We start from the raw sequence: 16,516 nt of genomic DNA, 5'->3' as shown, positions 1-16,516 counted from the left end.
CCCCACAGTGACTTTTATCCAGCCAGTAAAACAGCAGGTTTATTGGACAACAGGAATGCAGGTTACAGCAGAGCTTGCAGGCACAGTCAGGATTCCTCCATCCAGTCCTTCTGGGCTTTCAGGGTGCTTGGATCCCAGCTAGGATACCCGGAATTCCGCCCACACAGCCCCAAACCCAAACTGACCTGCCCCTCCTCCCGCCAGCCGATCCCTTTGTCCCCTTTCCTCAGCACAGGTCCTCCCCCCTCCCCCCTGCCTGGCTCAGGTTACAGGCTTAAAGATCCTGTCCCTCGCCTAAAGACATCCCCTGCTCTCCCATTCCCCACACAGACAGCCCCTACTCCATCACAGCCCCAAGCAGAGTTCATTGCAGAAATCCAATTATTATTCTCTTCTGCTGCACAATTGTAAATGTTATGGTCCTCCTAAAGCTATCTAGTACATTTAAAAAGCAAGCTACAGTATTCTGAGGACAGAAAGGACCACTGTGATCGTCTAGTCTGACCTACTGCATAACAAAGGCTATAGAAGTTCCCTGAAGTAATTCCACAACTGATTTGTAGTACTTGAACATAGTTGAACTAAAGCAGACCTTTTAGAAAAAAACATCCAGTCTTGATTTTAAAAGGGCCAGTGATGGAGATTCCACCACAACACTTGATAAGTTGTTACAATGGTTAAGTACACTCACTAATAAAAAAATTGTTATATTTCCAATCTGAATTTACCTAGCTTCAACTTCCAGCCAGTAGATCTTGTAATACCTATGTCTGCTAGGTTAAAGAGTCTATTATCAAACATTTATTCCTCATATCGACACTTACAGACTGATCAAGGCATTCCTTAACTTTCTGTGTCTTAAACTAAATAGATTGAGCTTCTTGAGACTATCCGCTGATTACCTACTACAACCCCAAGTCTTTTTAGGAGTCACTACTTCCCAGGACAGAATCCCCCATCCTGTGAGTATGGCCTACAGTTTTTGTTCCTAGACATATAACTTTACATTTAGTGGTGTTAAAACACAGATTGTTATCTTGTCCCCAGTTTACCAAGCAATCCAGAGGTTTTCTGTACATTGTATTCAGAGTATCTTCAATATGTCCTACAATATTATTAGATGTACAATAAAGAACTACTCTGAAAAAGAAGTGTATCCCATTTTCTACATCCTCATTCCCCCATGAAATGGTTAGTGGGCTGGAGGGGTTGATTTATAAGTAAGGCTCTGTGTTTTTCAGAGAGGTCATGGATGTCACAGATTTTTGTTTACTGCCCGTAACCTGTCCATGACTTTTACTAAAAATACCTGTGACAAAAACACAGCCTTACTTATAAGAAAATTATGTGATGCATGAAAATATCAGAGGGATTTGGTTAGGGTAGCTGGACAGTGCAACTGATGTGTGGTAAAACTGTAGGAAAGAGAAATGTTAGGTTGGCGACCAAGAAATGTTTTGTTGAAGTAAGATCAATGAGAATGCAGAAGAATTTCCTGAATGGAAGTGGCTAAAGCCTCAGCACCTGAGTTAAGGAAACCTGCAGTAGAGAAACCTCTGGGAACAGAAGCATCATTTCAGTAAAACTCTAGAGGGAGCAAAATCGGATAAGCAGATAGAGCATTCTCCATCCCAAATAGCAGACAATTATCGCTTTCCTAATGATCACGTTCAAAATCGAGGGTGGACTGTGGGGTACTGACAAAGAGAGGGGTTGGGAAAACCCTGGTTGGGGAAAGGCAACTGTCAGCCTTTCCCCATAGCAAATGATGCCCAATCTGAGAAATGGGCAATAGGGAGCAATCATACACTGGGCTTCCAGGGGATGGACAAGTTGAAACCACAAAAGTCTTTCCATATTTAAATGTAATAGTTTCTATTTTTTCACATTTCAGAACTGGATTAACAGATTTTGTAGATTCCCTGGGGGATCATATGGTCTTCACTATGGGTATAACATTTGCATATGACTTTTGTAAAGGCATCCTAAAACAATGAAAATGACAATGCTGATTATGACTCTAAACACCTCTAAACATGGGCAGAACCCAAAATCTCACAACTCAAAACAGAGCCCACAGAGCTTCTTCCCACTGCTAATAAATAAACATTTCATACTGATAAACCATAATAAACTGATAAACTGCTACTGATTAAGATGGATGGGTGCCTTCTCACAGATCCAGAAATTGTTCTGATTACAGTGCTGATTGGCATAAATATATGACTCCAACAGATATGCACAGGGATTCTTGGCATTGTAAACAAAGATTCTAGAAAACAAAGCACAGCTTTATTACAGCATACCACATTTTTGTTACATGTATAATTATTATCAGACAGGGTCATCTTCAAAAGAATTGTTAGAGTCACTCTACACTAGTGCCGGAGGTGTAATTTCCAGCTCAGGTAGACAAACCTACACTAGCTCGGATTAAACTAGTGTCTAAAAGATGGCAGGATGAGCTTTCACATGAGATTATATATGCAGTGACAAGCCTGTCCTGCCATTTTTACAGCAATGGTTACCTTACTTCTCTCTCCCCTTTCTTCCCCCCTTTCCCTCCCCCACCCCCCCACATGCTAGCAGAATCAGCACTGGCTCATGTAGGCATATCTGTAGTAGCTCATTCAGAGCTGGCACAGGTATATCTACCCAAGCTGCAAATTACACCTCCAGCTCCAGCATAGCCCCAAGGCACATATTTCTCCAAAGCACTGAAGAGCTTGACACAGTACTGTGTACTGACTCCCCTATGATGATAGAACCTGACTTTACCATGCTCACAGCCCCAGTGGCTGCCTAAATGATGAGAGAAACTGAGGATGTAATCTTAAGCCAGGTCTACACTGCGACTTTAAATCGGTTTAATGGCCGATATACCGATTTAACGCTGTATCCGTTCACACGACGTCGTCATTAATATCGAGTTAAACGGCTCCTTAAATCGATTTCGGAACTCCTCCCAAACGAGAGGAGTAGCGCTAAATTCGATAGTGATAACTCGGATTAGGGTTCGTGTGGACGGAAATCGATGTTATTGGCCTCCGGGCGGCATCCCAGAGTGCAGCACTGACCGCTCTGGACAGCAATCTGAACTCGGATGCAGCGGGCAGGTAAACAGGAAAAGCCCCGCGAACTTTTGAATTACATTTCCTGCTTGCCCAGCGTGGAGCTCTGATCAGCACGGCTGGCGATGCAGTTTGAAATCGAAAAAGAGCTCCAGCATAGACCGTACGGGAGATACTAGGTCTGATCGCTGTATGGGGAGACAAATCTGTTGTATCCAGCTCCGTTACAGAACACGAAATGCCAAAGCGTTTGAATAAAAAACTCCAGGATACACAGCGCTGTGTGACAAGCGTAACGGGAAGCCAGAGACTCAAATGGACGCTCATGAAGGGAGGGAGGGGGTACTGAGGACTCCAGCTATCCCACAGTCCACAGCAGTCTCTGAAAATTATTTGCATTCTTGGCTGAGCTCCCAATGTCTGTAGGTTCAAACACAGTGTCTGGCGTGGTTCAGGGAACAGCTCCTCAGTTTATTTCCCCCCACCACCACGTGAAAAAAAAAAGGGAAAGATTGCTGTGCTATGGCGTTTGCTCAATGCACTCCGCGAAAAAGGCGCCAAAGGGTTGTCTGCTGCCTTCACAAAGGGAGGGGTGAGGCTGTACCCAGCACCACCCGGGGCAATGTTTTCTGCCCCATCAGGCACTGTGCTCTCAACACGGAAGTGGGAACTATGGGATAGCTGAGGAACAGCTACCCACAGTGCACCGCTCCTGAAATCGATGGTAGCTTTGGACCATGGACGCAAACAATCGATTTCGGGATCCCACTGTGGACGCGCTAAACCGATTTTATTAGATCTGTTTTGTAATATCGGTTTAAGCTAATTCGAAATAATCATGCAGTGTAGACGTACCCTCAGATGGGTCACCCAGAGGGCACTGGAGAGCACTAATTCCTATGTTACTGGATCCAGCCTCCACAGTGTTCCTAGGTACAGCCTAAAAACAATGAGAGACTCAGTGCATGGAATCACCCTCAGATTGCTTGGATGGCAGCACACAGCACTTATCTAACAGGCACCAGGAATATCCTCCACAGCACTCCCCTCCCCACTGACTGGTGCCAGGGAAAATGAGAGACTGAGAGAGATTTACAGCTTCTCAGTGAAGTGCCTATATCGCCCCCCACCCATCATGGCTGCTTGGGAAGAGGAATGTAGGAGGGTTTGGATGGGTGGAAGGCTGGATTGGATTGAGAGCTCCTTGTTATTGATAGGGGGACACTATGGGAAGCGTTTGCAAAGTAGTGGGTCTAACTCAATGGTACTTTTCACTGGTGGTACCTGCCCATGTCTAAGTATCGACGGCCCAACGTCAGGTAGTCATTGATGAAAATCTTGACCCAAGTTATTAAAACTTACCCCTTTTCTGATGTAGAAAGAGCTGTGGTGTCCTCCCAAAACCAGCCATCCCTTTCAGTTTTACTTTGTGATAATCCAATCCAGTAACATTCTTTAATAAAATATCGACTGACAGTTTCCTATGAGGAAATGAGGACGATTTAAAAAAAACAAGAAAAAAACAAGTTGATAAGTTTGTAGGTTCCATAACACTGCTGGAAGTCATTCAAAGAAAGTAAGTATTGCAGAATGGGATGTTGTTCCTCATTATGACAACTGAGCTATAGCCTTCTTTCTATGCTTGCAGGATCATTCAAGTGCTGTAGAAGAAACTTAAGAGACATCATTTTGGAATATGATGAATTCTGACATATCTGAACACAAACATGCTGGTAAGCTGGAGAAAAGAGTTATGCAATACTAAGTGACATAAATACATATGGTATTTTTTTTGTATTTTTGTAACCTCACAGATTTTAGAGTTAGAAAAGTTCAGCTTATCCAGCTTAGATTCCACCTTATCCTACTGTCTGCCTAGAATGATCAATGCCAGAAAGACTGATTTCATTGTGAATTTATAAAATTATTTAACATACATTGTTGGAGTCTTATCTAATATTTACATAAGATGTGTCTTTTAGACAAGAGGTAGAAAAATATCACTACTCCACCTGCCTGGCAACTGGCCACTCCTGCCAGTCTTATTAGCCCAGAGCTATAAAGGCTGGAAGGAAGCCAGAGAAAGGGAGGGAAGAAGAACAGAAGGAGGTGGGAGCCTCCTAGTCTGTTTCTGGCTAGGCCTGTTGTAGGCAAAATAGCTGTGAAGCCTATATATAGTTGGAACCTGGTGGTGGGAAAACTTTTGAGAAAAACTTGCCTCAAGGGGAATTTTTGTCTCCTATGGTCTGGTGAAAGGGAAATCAGAGCAACCCCTCCTGGTGTTTTTTCAGAGAACCTAGATCCAGCAGTGCATACTAAGGTCATGTGACACACAGGCTGTGGTTGTTATCTTTCAGTACTTGAACCTTAACTCAAAGACAGAAGCCCTGATTTTCTCTCCTCTGCTGCTCCTGTATCTTTGCCCTTTTGTGTATATCTGTCGCGTCTATTCCTACAAAAAGACAGAATCAGATTTTAACAACCAAATGAGATTGCTGAGATCTCCCACCTAAAATAGATTTGGTTTTTCACCAACAAAGATATTGGAAGCTATTTGATATATTTCCCATTTATAAAATACTACCTCTAGGGAGGAAGATTAAAGATGTTTGTTAAAATGAAACTTACTTGGTTTGTTTATGTGCATGTAGTGACAGATAAGGCAATACTTTTGAAAATCCTTTTTCAATAAAGTTTAGGTGTATTTGGGGTCCTTTGTACTAAAAACCCAAAGTATTATTGTAGAAGTGTATGTAATTTCTCTGGAAGGGACACGTAGCCAGTATAAAGCTTGGGAAGTTATAAGATTTGTATAACTCTATTAAACAATGTCATAGACAAAAATGAATTTCTGGGTAAAAAAGAATTAAGTGGGACTCTCGAGGTGGAGGTGAATGCAAATTGACCCTCCTCTCTTTATGGAAAACCCAAGCCTTTTAAAGCTATACCTTAAGGAGAGAACCATTGTCTACTGATTGCCTGATCCAAAAAATCTGAAGATCAAGGCCCTACAGGGATAAAGGAACGAAAAACATTTTCATGAGTGCACTTATTCCAAGCTGAAGCTTTTACGAACAGAAAACCCCCTTGGTGTTGTCTGAAGAACAGCTCATCTAACTGAGCCCTTGTTGGAGTTGGAGTTGGTGCCCTTGCTGGTCCATAGTGTGGAAATGCAGGTCGAGTTGACCTGAACCTGACACATGTAATAAATGCAAGATGGGCCTTTCTTGTTTGGGCAGATCAAATAAGTAAAACCAAGCTCCAAGCAACAAAAGCACAGATTACTGTTACTGGGGTAGGGGGAAAAATAAAAATGACAGTACTCAATCCTCTGCCTGGTATGATGCATGACCTGCTCACAGAATCTGTCAAGAACAGGGCTAATTTTGCAGAAATACACATTCCTAAGAAGTGCTAAGCACAGAGTGCTCATACAAACACATCCCAATATCAAGGATGGTACCTCAACACTCCCCAAGGTTAACAGGAATACACTGGGGAAATGGAAAGTCCCACCATTCACTGAGCTGTGTCCATTGTCACGGGCATACATGTTTTAGTATCCTTGTAAAGTCTGCCAGGTGCTGTTACCGTGCTTTGTCAACAATAAACCGGGCTGTGCGCCTTCGCACCTTAAAGGATCTTGTGGTCATTGGACTATTTGCTCGAGGTCTGCTGTGCTGTCTGTCTGCTCAGAGCTGGAGCAGCACACAGAGGGAACACACACACACAGCCAAACAACTAACCACAGCTTTAAGTGTTGTCTTTGGTGTAAGATCTAAAGTGCAGTTGACAACGGGTAAGCAACTGGTCCTTGGGACTTGGAGAGACAGCTTCATATTCCAGGGAAAGAAGGAAAGTAATTATAGCCAGAAAAAAAGGGGAATTTCTTCCCACAGTCTCTGACTGCCTGATGGTCTGTGAATATGTAAAGGACCCTGGGCATGGTGAGAGAAAGAATTCTTCTCACCTTGACTCAGGGCGTGAAGAAAAAAGACCTCCTTTACCAAGTGGGGTAGGGCATCAAGACCCCTCCTTCTCCCAGTAGAGAAGCTGAGGTTAGGCCACCAGAGTCCCTGGGTCTTGACCTCTGGGGAGGAGGAGGAGAAAGAGGAATTTGGCTATCGCGGAGGTTTGAAGATTCTTCTTCGCCTGATCCCTATGTTGGTAAGAGTAGAACATGGATGAGACCCCCTTCATAGGAAGGCATCCCTTCCATATTTGGTCCAAAGAATTGCAGCTTGCAATATTTTTAAGGGGTGTGTGTAACTTCAAACCATCTTTGGGGCAGCCAGCCCCTTGGTGGATAAAGGAAATCCACACATGCTACCAAGAAACCAGGTCGCAGGTGGGAGTGAGAGAACCAGGTCTCACATTTACACCCAAAGCTTTTGATGTAATAAGAGAAAGAAGGGAAGAAAAATTATACAGAATGTTTGTCAAATGACTCTGTATGGTAACAAGGGGAGGAAGTGAGAAATGACACTGTATGGAACGTTAAAGGATGCGTGCTGGCTTGCCAGCATGTTTATTATCTGAGGACCTGGAATGGGAAATTATTAAAGGTCATGACGAAAACACCATCCAGGGAATTAATCTCTCCAGGAAATAAGTCCATGCGTTCGGCTAGCACTCTTGTGAAGGATACATGTCAGATATGGCAATTCCCTGCAATACCCTTGAAAAACTCCTTACTGAATGAAGTGTAAGTGTACTAGAGTCCATTGTACTGAAAATGCAAAGTTCATGTATTAATGTGGGATTTTACATAACATCTCTAGGGGACAGACATGGCTAATGTAAACCTTGGGAAGTGTTGAGCTTCACAGGACTATTTTCAATAATGTGCAAGACAAGAATGAACTTTTGGGACAAAAAGAGTTAAGTGGGAATATCTAGCTGGCGGTATATGAAAATTTATCCCCCTCTGGTTATTCAAAAGCCCAGCCTTTTGAAGCTACACCCTCAGGCGAGAACCACTGTCTACTGATTATCTGCTCCCAAAAATCTGAAGATCAAGGCTGTACAGGTATAAAGGAAAGATGAATATTTTCATGAGTACACTTGTTCCAGGTTGAAGCTGTTACAAACAGAAAAAAAAAACCCCTTGGTGTGGTCTGAAGAACAGCTCACTTATCTGAGCCCTTGTTGGAGCTGGGGGTGATCTCTGGTAAGCTTACTAGCATGCATGTAGGTTCTTTTATTGTTTTAATATGTGTTCTCTGTAATGCTTAAGAATAAATGTGCTTGCTTAAAAAGGGCAGTATGGTAATGTATAACTGTGGACATTTATGCTGTTTATAGCCTCTGGAGAATAAGCAAAGCGCAGATGCTGGCTATTTAGGTCATCTACCTTGCTGGGGGATATTATAGTGTAGGCAGGGGACTGTGCAGCCTAAAAATACCTCAGAGAGAAGAGAGAGAGTTGCAGGTCTCCACCTAAGACAGCTGGTGCCCTTGCTGGTTCATGGTGTGGAAATGCAGGTGCAGTTAACCTGCACTATGACACATGTAATATCCTGCAACCTCAATCCAGGCCTGCTACTAATGTATGCCTCTGAATAGGACTCTCTGCCCACCTGGTTTGTAACTTTGAAAACCTCTCCCCTGCATCAACCATCCAGGAGAGCTGTTCTCCTTAGAGCACTGGTCAATCCTCTGCCTGAAACTGTCTCTGAGAGGGTAAAAAGCCTTTGTGAAATACTCGATGCTTGTAACTATGCTGCGATTCAATAGACTCACATAAACAGTTTCTGACTAATCCACTGTGACTGGAAGTAACCCTTGTTATACAATGACAACTTTGGAATTATGCTAATGTATATGGATCTGGTCTACTGTACAGAGACTGGGGACACTGAATCGCTGGAGATACACTAGCCAAAATATATTTTCTGTTTTGTGGAGACTTCTGAAAGTTACACAGAAATATAAAAGGAAACTGGGCTGGACTGGGGAACATACCAGCTTCTGCTTGTCTTTTATCATAAGAAGGGTGGAATTTTGTGAGGCACAGAAGTTCCGACTCTCCTCCCATGTCTTCTTCCCTGAAGAAATATAGTAACAGGTGTCATCTCCCATTCGTTGCCAGTTTGAGGGGCAGAGTGTACAACTCATTTCTGGAGGAAAGAGAACAATCATCTTTCTGGTTTTAATCTCACACTGTGATGTGGAGAAAACAAGGGCTACAGGCATTGTCTTGAGATGGTAAAGTAATCAAGAGTTGTGATGCCTAATTCTCCAGGACTCCAAACACTGCGATCTTACTCAGATTTTATTCAGTCTTCACTGAGTCAAAGTTCCATTGAGGTCAAAATAAATTTGACAAAGTAAAAACAGAGCAAAAACTGTCAACATTGACCTCATTTGGGCATTGTCAGACATTGCCTTCCCCATGTTGATACTTTGGATGGAGGGTTAACTGGACCATGGACCAGTGTCCCAAGGAAAAGGCAGAAGTCTGGTTGCTTGAACAACTAGCTGGCATTAGTGAATATTAACAATCTTGAACCGACCAGAGGACTGGGAGCCAGAGAATGTACAACATATAGGTCAGCAGTAACATGTTGTGTCTACCAATAAATGTTATGGTTTTATGAGTTGTGGAAAAAAATCAGGCACATTTTCAATCTGATTTCTCCCTGCACAACAGTTTTTTTTGAGATGTGGGCTATTTCCCATTATTGCCAATCACCCTGCTCAGCTTTTTCTGTAATCTGTAAGATTTGGATAATAGATCTCTTTTCAGAAGTTCCAAAGTAAGTTATTTTTCCCCCATCTCCATGGGGCTGATTCCCTGCTTCACAATCAAAGACCCTAAGGATCATTCCTGTTTTGTTTTTTGTTGCCATTGTTTTCTGATTCATCTAATCCACCCTTCAGTTTAGGTACCATGTTGAATTTGCCTTAGACAACCATTAGTAGTGCCCCTTAATTAGTCAGCGGAGTCAATCCTGAGTTATATGAGGCATTCCTACCTCCCAAAGGACTGAACACACTCCAAAACACTTCCCATCTTTCTGCTGTGCCCCTGCCACCAACCCCAGAGACAGAATAGAAGTGCAATCCTGATTTACCACACTTGAACATATAAGGGTACAGTTTTCAGCTGACATTTCATATTCTGTGTAATAAACTGGTTAATCTCATTCCAGTTCTTAGTGGTATGGTGTCACCATCATGAGAGACTCTAATTATCTTTATTATAAGCAATTTCATCAGAGAGAATAAAAATAGAAAGTGTCCTGGAAATGGAATTCCCTTACACCTCATTTCTTCCCTTAGTCCCTGGTTATTCAGCAATGGTCTTGCTGAGCTCAGGATTAGCATGATATGCTGTGTGTGAGGGGTCTATTGCATTGCCATTGTCCTGTTTTATTACTCATCCTGGGACAAAATATTTAGTCCGAGCGTATAACAACCTTGTTTACCTTTATTTTTATTCTTCACTTCCGCTTCCAAACACAAACTCTCTCTTATTTCTTGCAGCCTGCTTGAGAAATTTGTTTGCAGAGCTTTCTCCTTCTCTTTGAGTTTTACATTCTCTTCCTGGCAGATGTTGGTAACCTGGAAAACTGAAATTCACAGAAGCATTTTCTAGCATGAACTTTTACAAAACCAAATGATATTGGGGTGGAAAGGAGCTTTTTTTTTCTTCCCTCATTTGGCTGACTGGCTAGCCATCCTGATTTTTGTTCCTTATGAATGATTACTTTTAAATGCTGATGGGATTATTAAGTACAAGCATTAATTATCAGGTTGCCTACAGCTTTTCTATAATTGTATTTTTATTATTTAAATCTGAATAAATAATTAAAATATAATTGTTGCTTTCAATTATTGGTCATTCCACTGACTTGATTTCTTTTCATCCTTATTTTACAGAACTATCAGATAATGATGAACTCAGGGCTCAAAAGTAATTTTTATGATTTTTTTTTTTAAATGAGGTGGCCTGTTCATGGGACATGGACCCTTTCACCTTTTCACCAGGAATGTGTATCCAGAGCAGGTCACTAGTATCCAAAAGTGATGGCCACTTGAAAACAGATTAGCATTAAATGAGATACTGACAGTCAGTCCTGTTCCCACTGGCACAGATTACTGCAGCTGACACAAAAGAGGCCTCCTTTTTGGCAGTTTAAGGGGGAAGGTCCAAGCATGAGTGGGTTACTGAGATTGTCACTTGTGGTGATACCACTGGAGCAGGACCAAGATAATGTACAGTAATGAGTGAGGCAGAGCATCTGGGAAGCTTGTTCTGTGCAGCCTACCTGTGTTGTGCCAGCTCTATGGTTAAATCAAGTATTTCATCCTATAGTGCATGGATATCAAACTGGCATCTTTCACCAGCACTGAATTCACCAAATAAATATGTATTGTTACTTACACACAACCCCCAGGGCTAGCAGTCCTACCATTAATGCCAGACACAATGTGAGCAAAGTCAGGGCAGCCAGACGCCATGAGGATGAGGTGAAGAGCCCTGGGAGAAACCAACAATGAACTCAGTAACTGAAAGAGGTAGATTCTGAAAATTCCTTATTTTGCTTCTATTGTTTTTCTTCTTCTCCTCAGGGCTGGTCTACACTACGGGGGGGAATCGATCTTAGATACGCAACTTCAGCTACGTGAATAACGTAGCTGAAGTCGAATATCTAAGATCGGATTACTCACCCATCTTCACTGCGTGGGATCGATGTCTGCGGCTCCCCATGTCGATTCCGGAACTCCGTTGGGGTTGGTGGAGTTCCGGATTCGATATAAGCGTGCTCGGGGATCGATATATCGTGTCTAGAGGGGACTGCAGCTACATAAGGTGCCTTTAACATCCCTTCCACTGCACAGCGTTGCAGGCACTGAAAATAAATACAAGGCTGGGGTCACCCCCACTGCAATCTTTCTGGAGAGCTCCCATGGAACCCAAAGTGGAGAGCATTACCTGGAAGCATTACCTGCCCTCTCAGGGATGAATTCTTCTCAGGCCACAGCAACTGCGCTTGCTGATGAAGGATGTTGCAATATGCCCTGCCTGTACATGTGGCGTGAATCAGCACATTATCCCATAACAGTTCAGAGTTTGTATTATTTTTTCGATTTCCTCCTTATTAGCCAATATCATGGCTACTGTGGAAACGAGATGTCCAGCACTGGTATCTCCTCCAACCAATAGCCATTTACCTCCTTCTCTTCCAGCAATGACAGGTCCTTTCCCACCATCAGCTTGCCTCCTCTTTCTCTAAAATTATCCTCTTTGCCTCATCAGCCATCATCCAGTCCCCCTTAAATGTTTTTGTTTTCCTTATTCACAATATTTTTTAATTGAAAATATTTTGAGAATCCAGGTTTAGACAGAAAGGATGGAAAGAGTGAGCAAAAGGGTTGAGAAAGAAAGCTGAATTTCCTAAAAAATAATAAAATGGTGAGGAGAAAGAATTATACATGTATAGGAGAAGGAATATCATCTGCTTTGACATTAGCTAGGGTTAAATTACCAGGGGTATTGATCTTCATGCTTCAGGGCATAACAAAGCATAAATAATCATCAGTGATGGTGAGAAAGAATTCCTTCTCACCCCCACACCTCTCACCATGGGATAGAACTGTGCAGTGGTGGTGAATATTTTGCTGTCTTATATGAGTAGTATTTTTAAATATATTTTAAGGAGTTTAAAATGACCTTCTATTTGAAGATCAGCCAAGAAACAGCTGAAAGATCCATCTCCCAGAAAAGTTTATTTACAACAGCATCTCAAAAGGAAAGAGGGCAAAATCCCTATGGAAAGTAAAATGATGATATAAATCAATTTTATGAATGGATATCCTCAAATGTTGTAAAATGACACGGTTCCTTTGAAGTAAATGTGGTGTTTTTACCAGCTCTAGTTACAGGCCAGTTAACTCCCCAACCAGTTACAGTCCAGTTCCAGTTTACAGTGTAAATGGGGAAACTTAATTTTGCCTCCAGTAGAGAGTAGAGAGAGAAACCACAATGTAAATATAAGGCGCCAGATCCTCAGTTGTGCCAAATCTTTGTCCAGTACAGCTGAGGAGAGAGGAGATAAAGGAGTTTTAAGCCACATTTGCTGATCCTGAGGTCAGTGCAGTGTAGTGCAGTGTTTCCCAAACTTGGGACGCCGCTTATTCAGGGAAAGCCCCTGGCGGGCCGGGCCGGTTTGTTTATCTGCCGCATCCGCAGGTCCGGCCGATCGCGGCTCCCACTGGCCGCGGTTTGCTGCTCCAGGCTAATGGGAGCTGCTGGAAGCAGCATGGGCCAAGGGACGTGCTGGCCACCACTTCCAGAAGCTCCCATTGGCCTGGAGCAGTGAACCGCAGCCAATGAGAGCTGCAATCGGCCGGACCTGAGGACATGGCAGGTAAACAAACCAGCCCGGCCCACCAGGGGCCTTCTCTAAAGAAGCAGCGTCCCAAGTTTGGGAAACACTGCCTTAGTGTAATTTATAGCAGCCTCGGACCTTCTCTAAATTATGCCTGGCTGCAACAGTCCCCAAGGGGATGCTTCATAGTGATGATCACTGAAATTCAGGGGCACTCTGGCAATTCTCCCAGCAATGTTCTTGACCCATGAGCAGAAGAGGGTAACATAGAGCTGGCTATTCCAGCTGGGGATTTCCCTGTCTTGCAGATTTCCAAACAGAGAGTTAAGCTGAATTTCTGCCTGCTTCGTACTTTGGAGCAGCAGAAAGTTGGTAATTCAGGGGTTCTGACTCAATAAGGAGACTAGAAATATGCTTAGATTTAATTACATAGGATATTGGGTAAGCAAGTTGCAAACTGTTACTTTTCAGAAAGTCCAGTGGTTTCTTCCTTCTACACTGTACCGTCTGTATTTACAGGATCAAGTACTGTCTGGGAGCAAATGGGTCGTCATGAGTTTGGCTACATTACAAAAACAACCCTGTAGGGATGCCCATGTACATGACGGGTTACAACATATTTTTATTTTGATCTGAAGATGGGACCTAACCAGAATTTAATTGGGTCTTCAGTTTGTGCTCAAGCCTTGGACTTGTGCAAAACTTGAATCTGGAAGATAATTATGGCTCCGCTTCGCCTCCCACTGGCACTGGTACAAATCAGGATTAATTTCACTGAATTCAATGCAATTAGACTGCTGGAAAGACAGAACACAGTCAAGTTCCTGGAAGTGGTTATGGTAAGTGTCCATGGACACTGCCTTTCCTGGGCACTCAGAAGAGAAGGAAGTTCACTTTAAATGTCAGAGGAGGCTGGGTTGGGAATGAGGGAACAGGACAGACCCAAGGAGTGGCAATGCCCTCCTCAAAATATGCTGCAAAGAAGCTGGCTGTAATCAGTGAGTGTCCAGAGAGCACTGAAAGATCTCTGTGCCTGCTTATAACATCTTCCTGGGGCCAGACTGTTAATTTTTTCTCTAAATCCTTTGACACTGGTCAGTGTCAGAAACAGGATTTCTTTCTTTTACTTTGCCTGTCAGCCCAGGTTCTGGGCACTTTTGAATACCTAAATGGCCCAGATCCTTAACTCTGCAGTGCTCTCTATACACAGTGCATCTAGGACACAGTAACATAGCTGGCCCAGGAGAGTCATAAGAGTGAAGCTGCTTTGGTGCTAACTCCCCTCCCTATGGCTGGTATAAAGTAGTGGCTCTGGAAAAGAAGGCACAGATGAGGCTTCCCTAAACTCAGGTGATCCCTAAGTGCTCCAATGGTAATTTATGGTCATAGTAACTGGAGCAAGTTGGAGCAGCCTTCTGACTGCACTAATTGATACCAGAGGACTGGACTGAAGCACAACTGGCTCAGGATCAGGAAAAACACAAAGGTGGCTTAAAGCTACTCAGCGCATTCCCCTCCTGAATCATGTCCTGTGCTCCTCTGCTCAGCCAGGATTCAGGGCCAAGAACACTCTGATGCTGTCTGGTGATTGCTACTTTCATAGAGATGGCAAAACTGCTAAATAATCTGACATTTATTTGAATGTAAAGATGAAAAAATCTTCCACCTTCTCTACTGAGGTACAGCCCCAAGCTGGAGCCTGAAGGCAAAACCCTTTGTGCTCTCTGACATTTAACCAAAAAAGGGAAGTGGTTTTCAGTTTCAATCACTCCAGGTTTGCTGGATGCAAATGCTGCAGCAGAGGACAGCATGGGGCACTGTGGCTGAATTGGTCAGGCGGCCACAGCAAACCAATGTCCTGACTTGTGAATGTTCTGCTTAAATAATCTGTCATTCATTGTTTCAGGAAAAGACTCCATGAACTTTGGTTTGGTTTTTGAGGGTTTTTTCTTTCACTTGCTAATGTCACCCTCGTCTCTTTTTTAAATGCATCTGTGACTCTTTAAAAGTATTTCCCTCCTCTCTGATTGTGTTCACTCCCTTACATGGAGACAACAGAAACACTCTGCTCTAGAAAAGCAAGTTATAATTTGTCACCAAATGTTACAATCTCCTATGAGAAAGAAGCAACCTGGAACAGGTCAAACACGAAAGAGAACAAAGATCTTCTCCTCCCCATAGACCAGAGTTTGAGAATTTTAAAATCCTAATCTAGGCTGCATCGTGCCATGGATGATTCTGCAGAAATGATTATGAACTGATGACATAATATTTTCTCTAGCTGTCAAACTCTGCTCTAGAGCCTGATCCCACAAACATTTATATCTGGCAAATTGCTCATTCCTACAGGTAATATATCCAAGTGGGGAGAGATAGCATCTCTCTTATGCTTTGAACACTAATGTGCATGCTTCTGCACTTCTGTTAATAATGACAATAAAACAGGACAAATTCACCACTGGTATGACCCTACCAAGAGTAGAGTTAGAGGAGCAAATTTGGCCCAGTCTGCCTAAGATTAGGTTGAGAGTGCTTCCCAGCCCAGCTAATTTTAGCACAATGACTAAAAAGCCCCATAGAGACTGTACCTTTTTCCTCAGGAGCAGCAGGCTTTGGGATATTTTCCAGTGCATAAGATTCATTAAATTCCAGATCTGCGTAAGTTATTTCCTCTGTCATAGTTGGTGAAGAGGGAAGCTTATATTTCAAACCATAAGCACATATAGCACATTTAAGATTCTGCAGCTGTTGAGCGAGGAACAAGATCTGTCATTTTAGAAATGGCTCCTTTTTTAATGCATTGGTAGATACAAATGATGCAATCCGGATATCAGAGCAGAGTGGCCCAGAACTTCCTCTGAAAGGATGTTATGAGAGAGAAATGTTCCCCTTTGACTGGGGAATTGTTCCCCTCTCTTTCTTCATCTATCTTCCTTCTGGCCCGTCTGCCCACCACTTATTTCTCTTTGCAATGTCTGAAAAAAACACAGCCCTGTCTGTGCAAATTCTTTGGTTTGATTTTTAAAGAGGCAGCTTGTTTCTGGAGAACTGCATGTTCAGGATTCACATGCAGGGGTGAATACAGGCTGTTCATAGCACCATCGCCAT

The 16,516-nt window shown here is 42.9% G+C and overlaps 1 protein-coding gene across 1 annotated transcript in view; it reads right to left on the bottom strand.

Moving 5' to 3' along the window:
- Nucleotides 1-16,219, bottom strand: part of LOC116837073 (C-type lectin domain family 12 member B-like) — a 23,022-nt gene extending 6,803 nt beyond the window's left edge. The window contains exons 1-6 of the mRNA XM_032801225.2: nt 15,997-16,219; nt 11,461-11,556; nt 10,502-10,645; nt 9,036-9,190; nt 4,434-4,552; nt 350-2,272 (exon numbers count right to left, since the gene is read on the bottom strand). Coding sequence (XP_032657116.1) covers nt 2,146-2,272; nt 4,434-4,552; nt 9,036-9,190; nt 10,502-10,645; nt 11,461-11,556; nt 15,997-16,087 — 732 coding nt within the window. The 5' untranslated portion in view covers nt 16,088-16,219 and the 3' untranslated portion in view covers nt 350-2,145. The remainder of the gene's footprint in view (nt 1-349; nt 2,273-4,433; nt 4,553-9,035; nt 9,191-10,501; nt 10,646-11,460; nt 11,557-15,996) is intronic.
- Nucleotides 16,220-16,516: the final 297 nt, after the last annotated feature.

Source organism: Chelonoidis abingdonii, chromosome 1, assembly GCF_003597395.2.
Source record: "Chelonoidis abingdonii isolate Lonesome George chromosome 1, CheloAbing_2.0, whole genome shotgun sequence".
Lineage (NCBI taxonomy): Eukaryota > Metazoa > Chordata > Testudines > Testudinidae > Chelonoidis > Chelonoidis abingdonii.
This window is presented reverse-complemented; position numbering and strand designations above follow the sequence as displayed.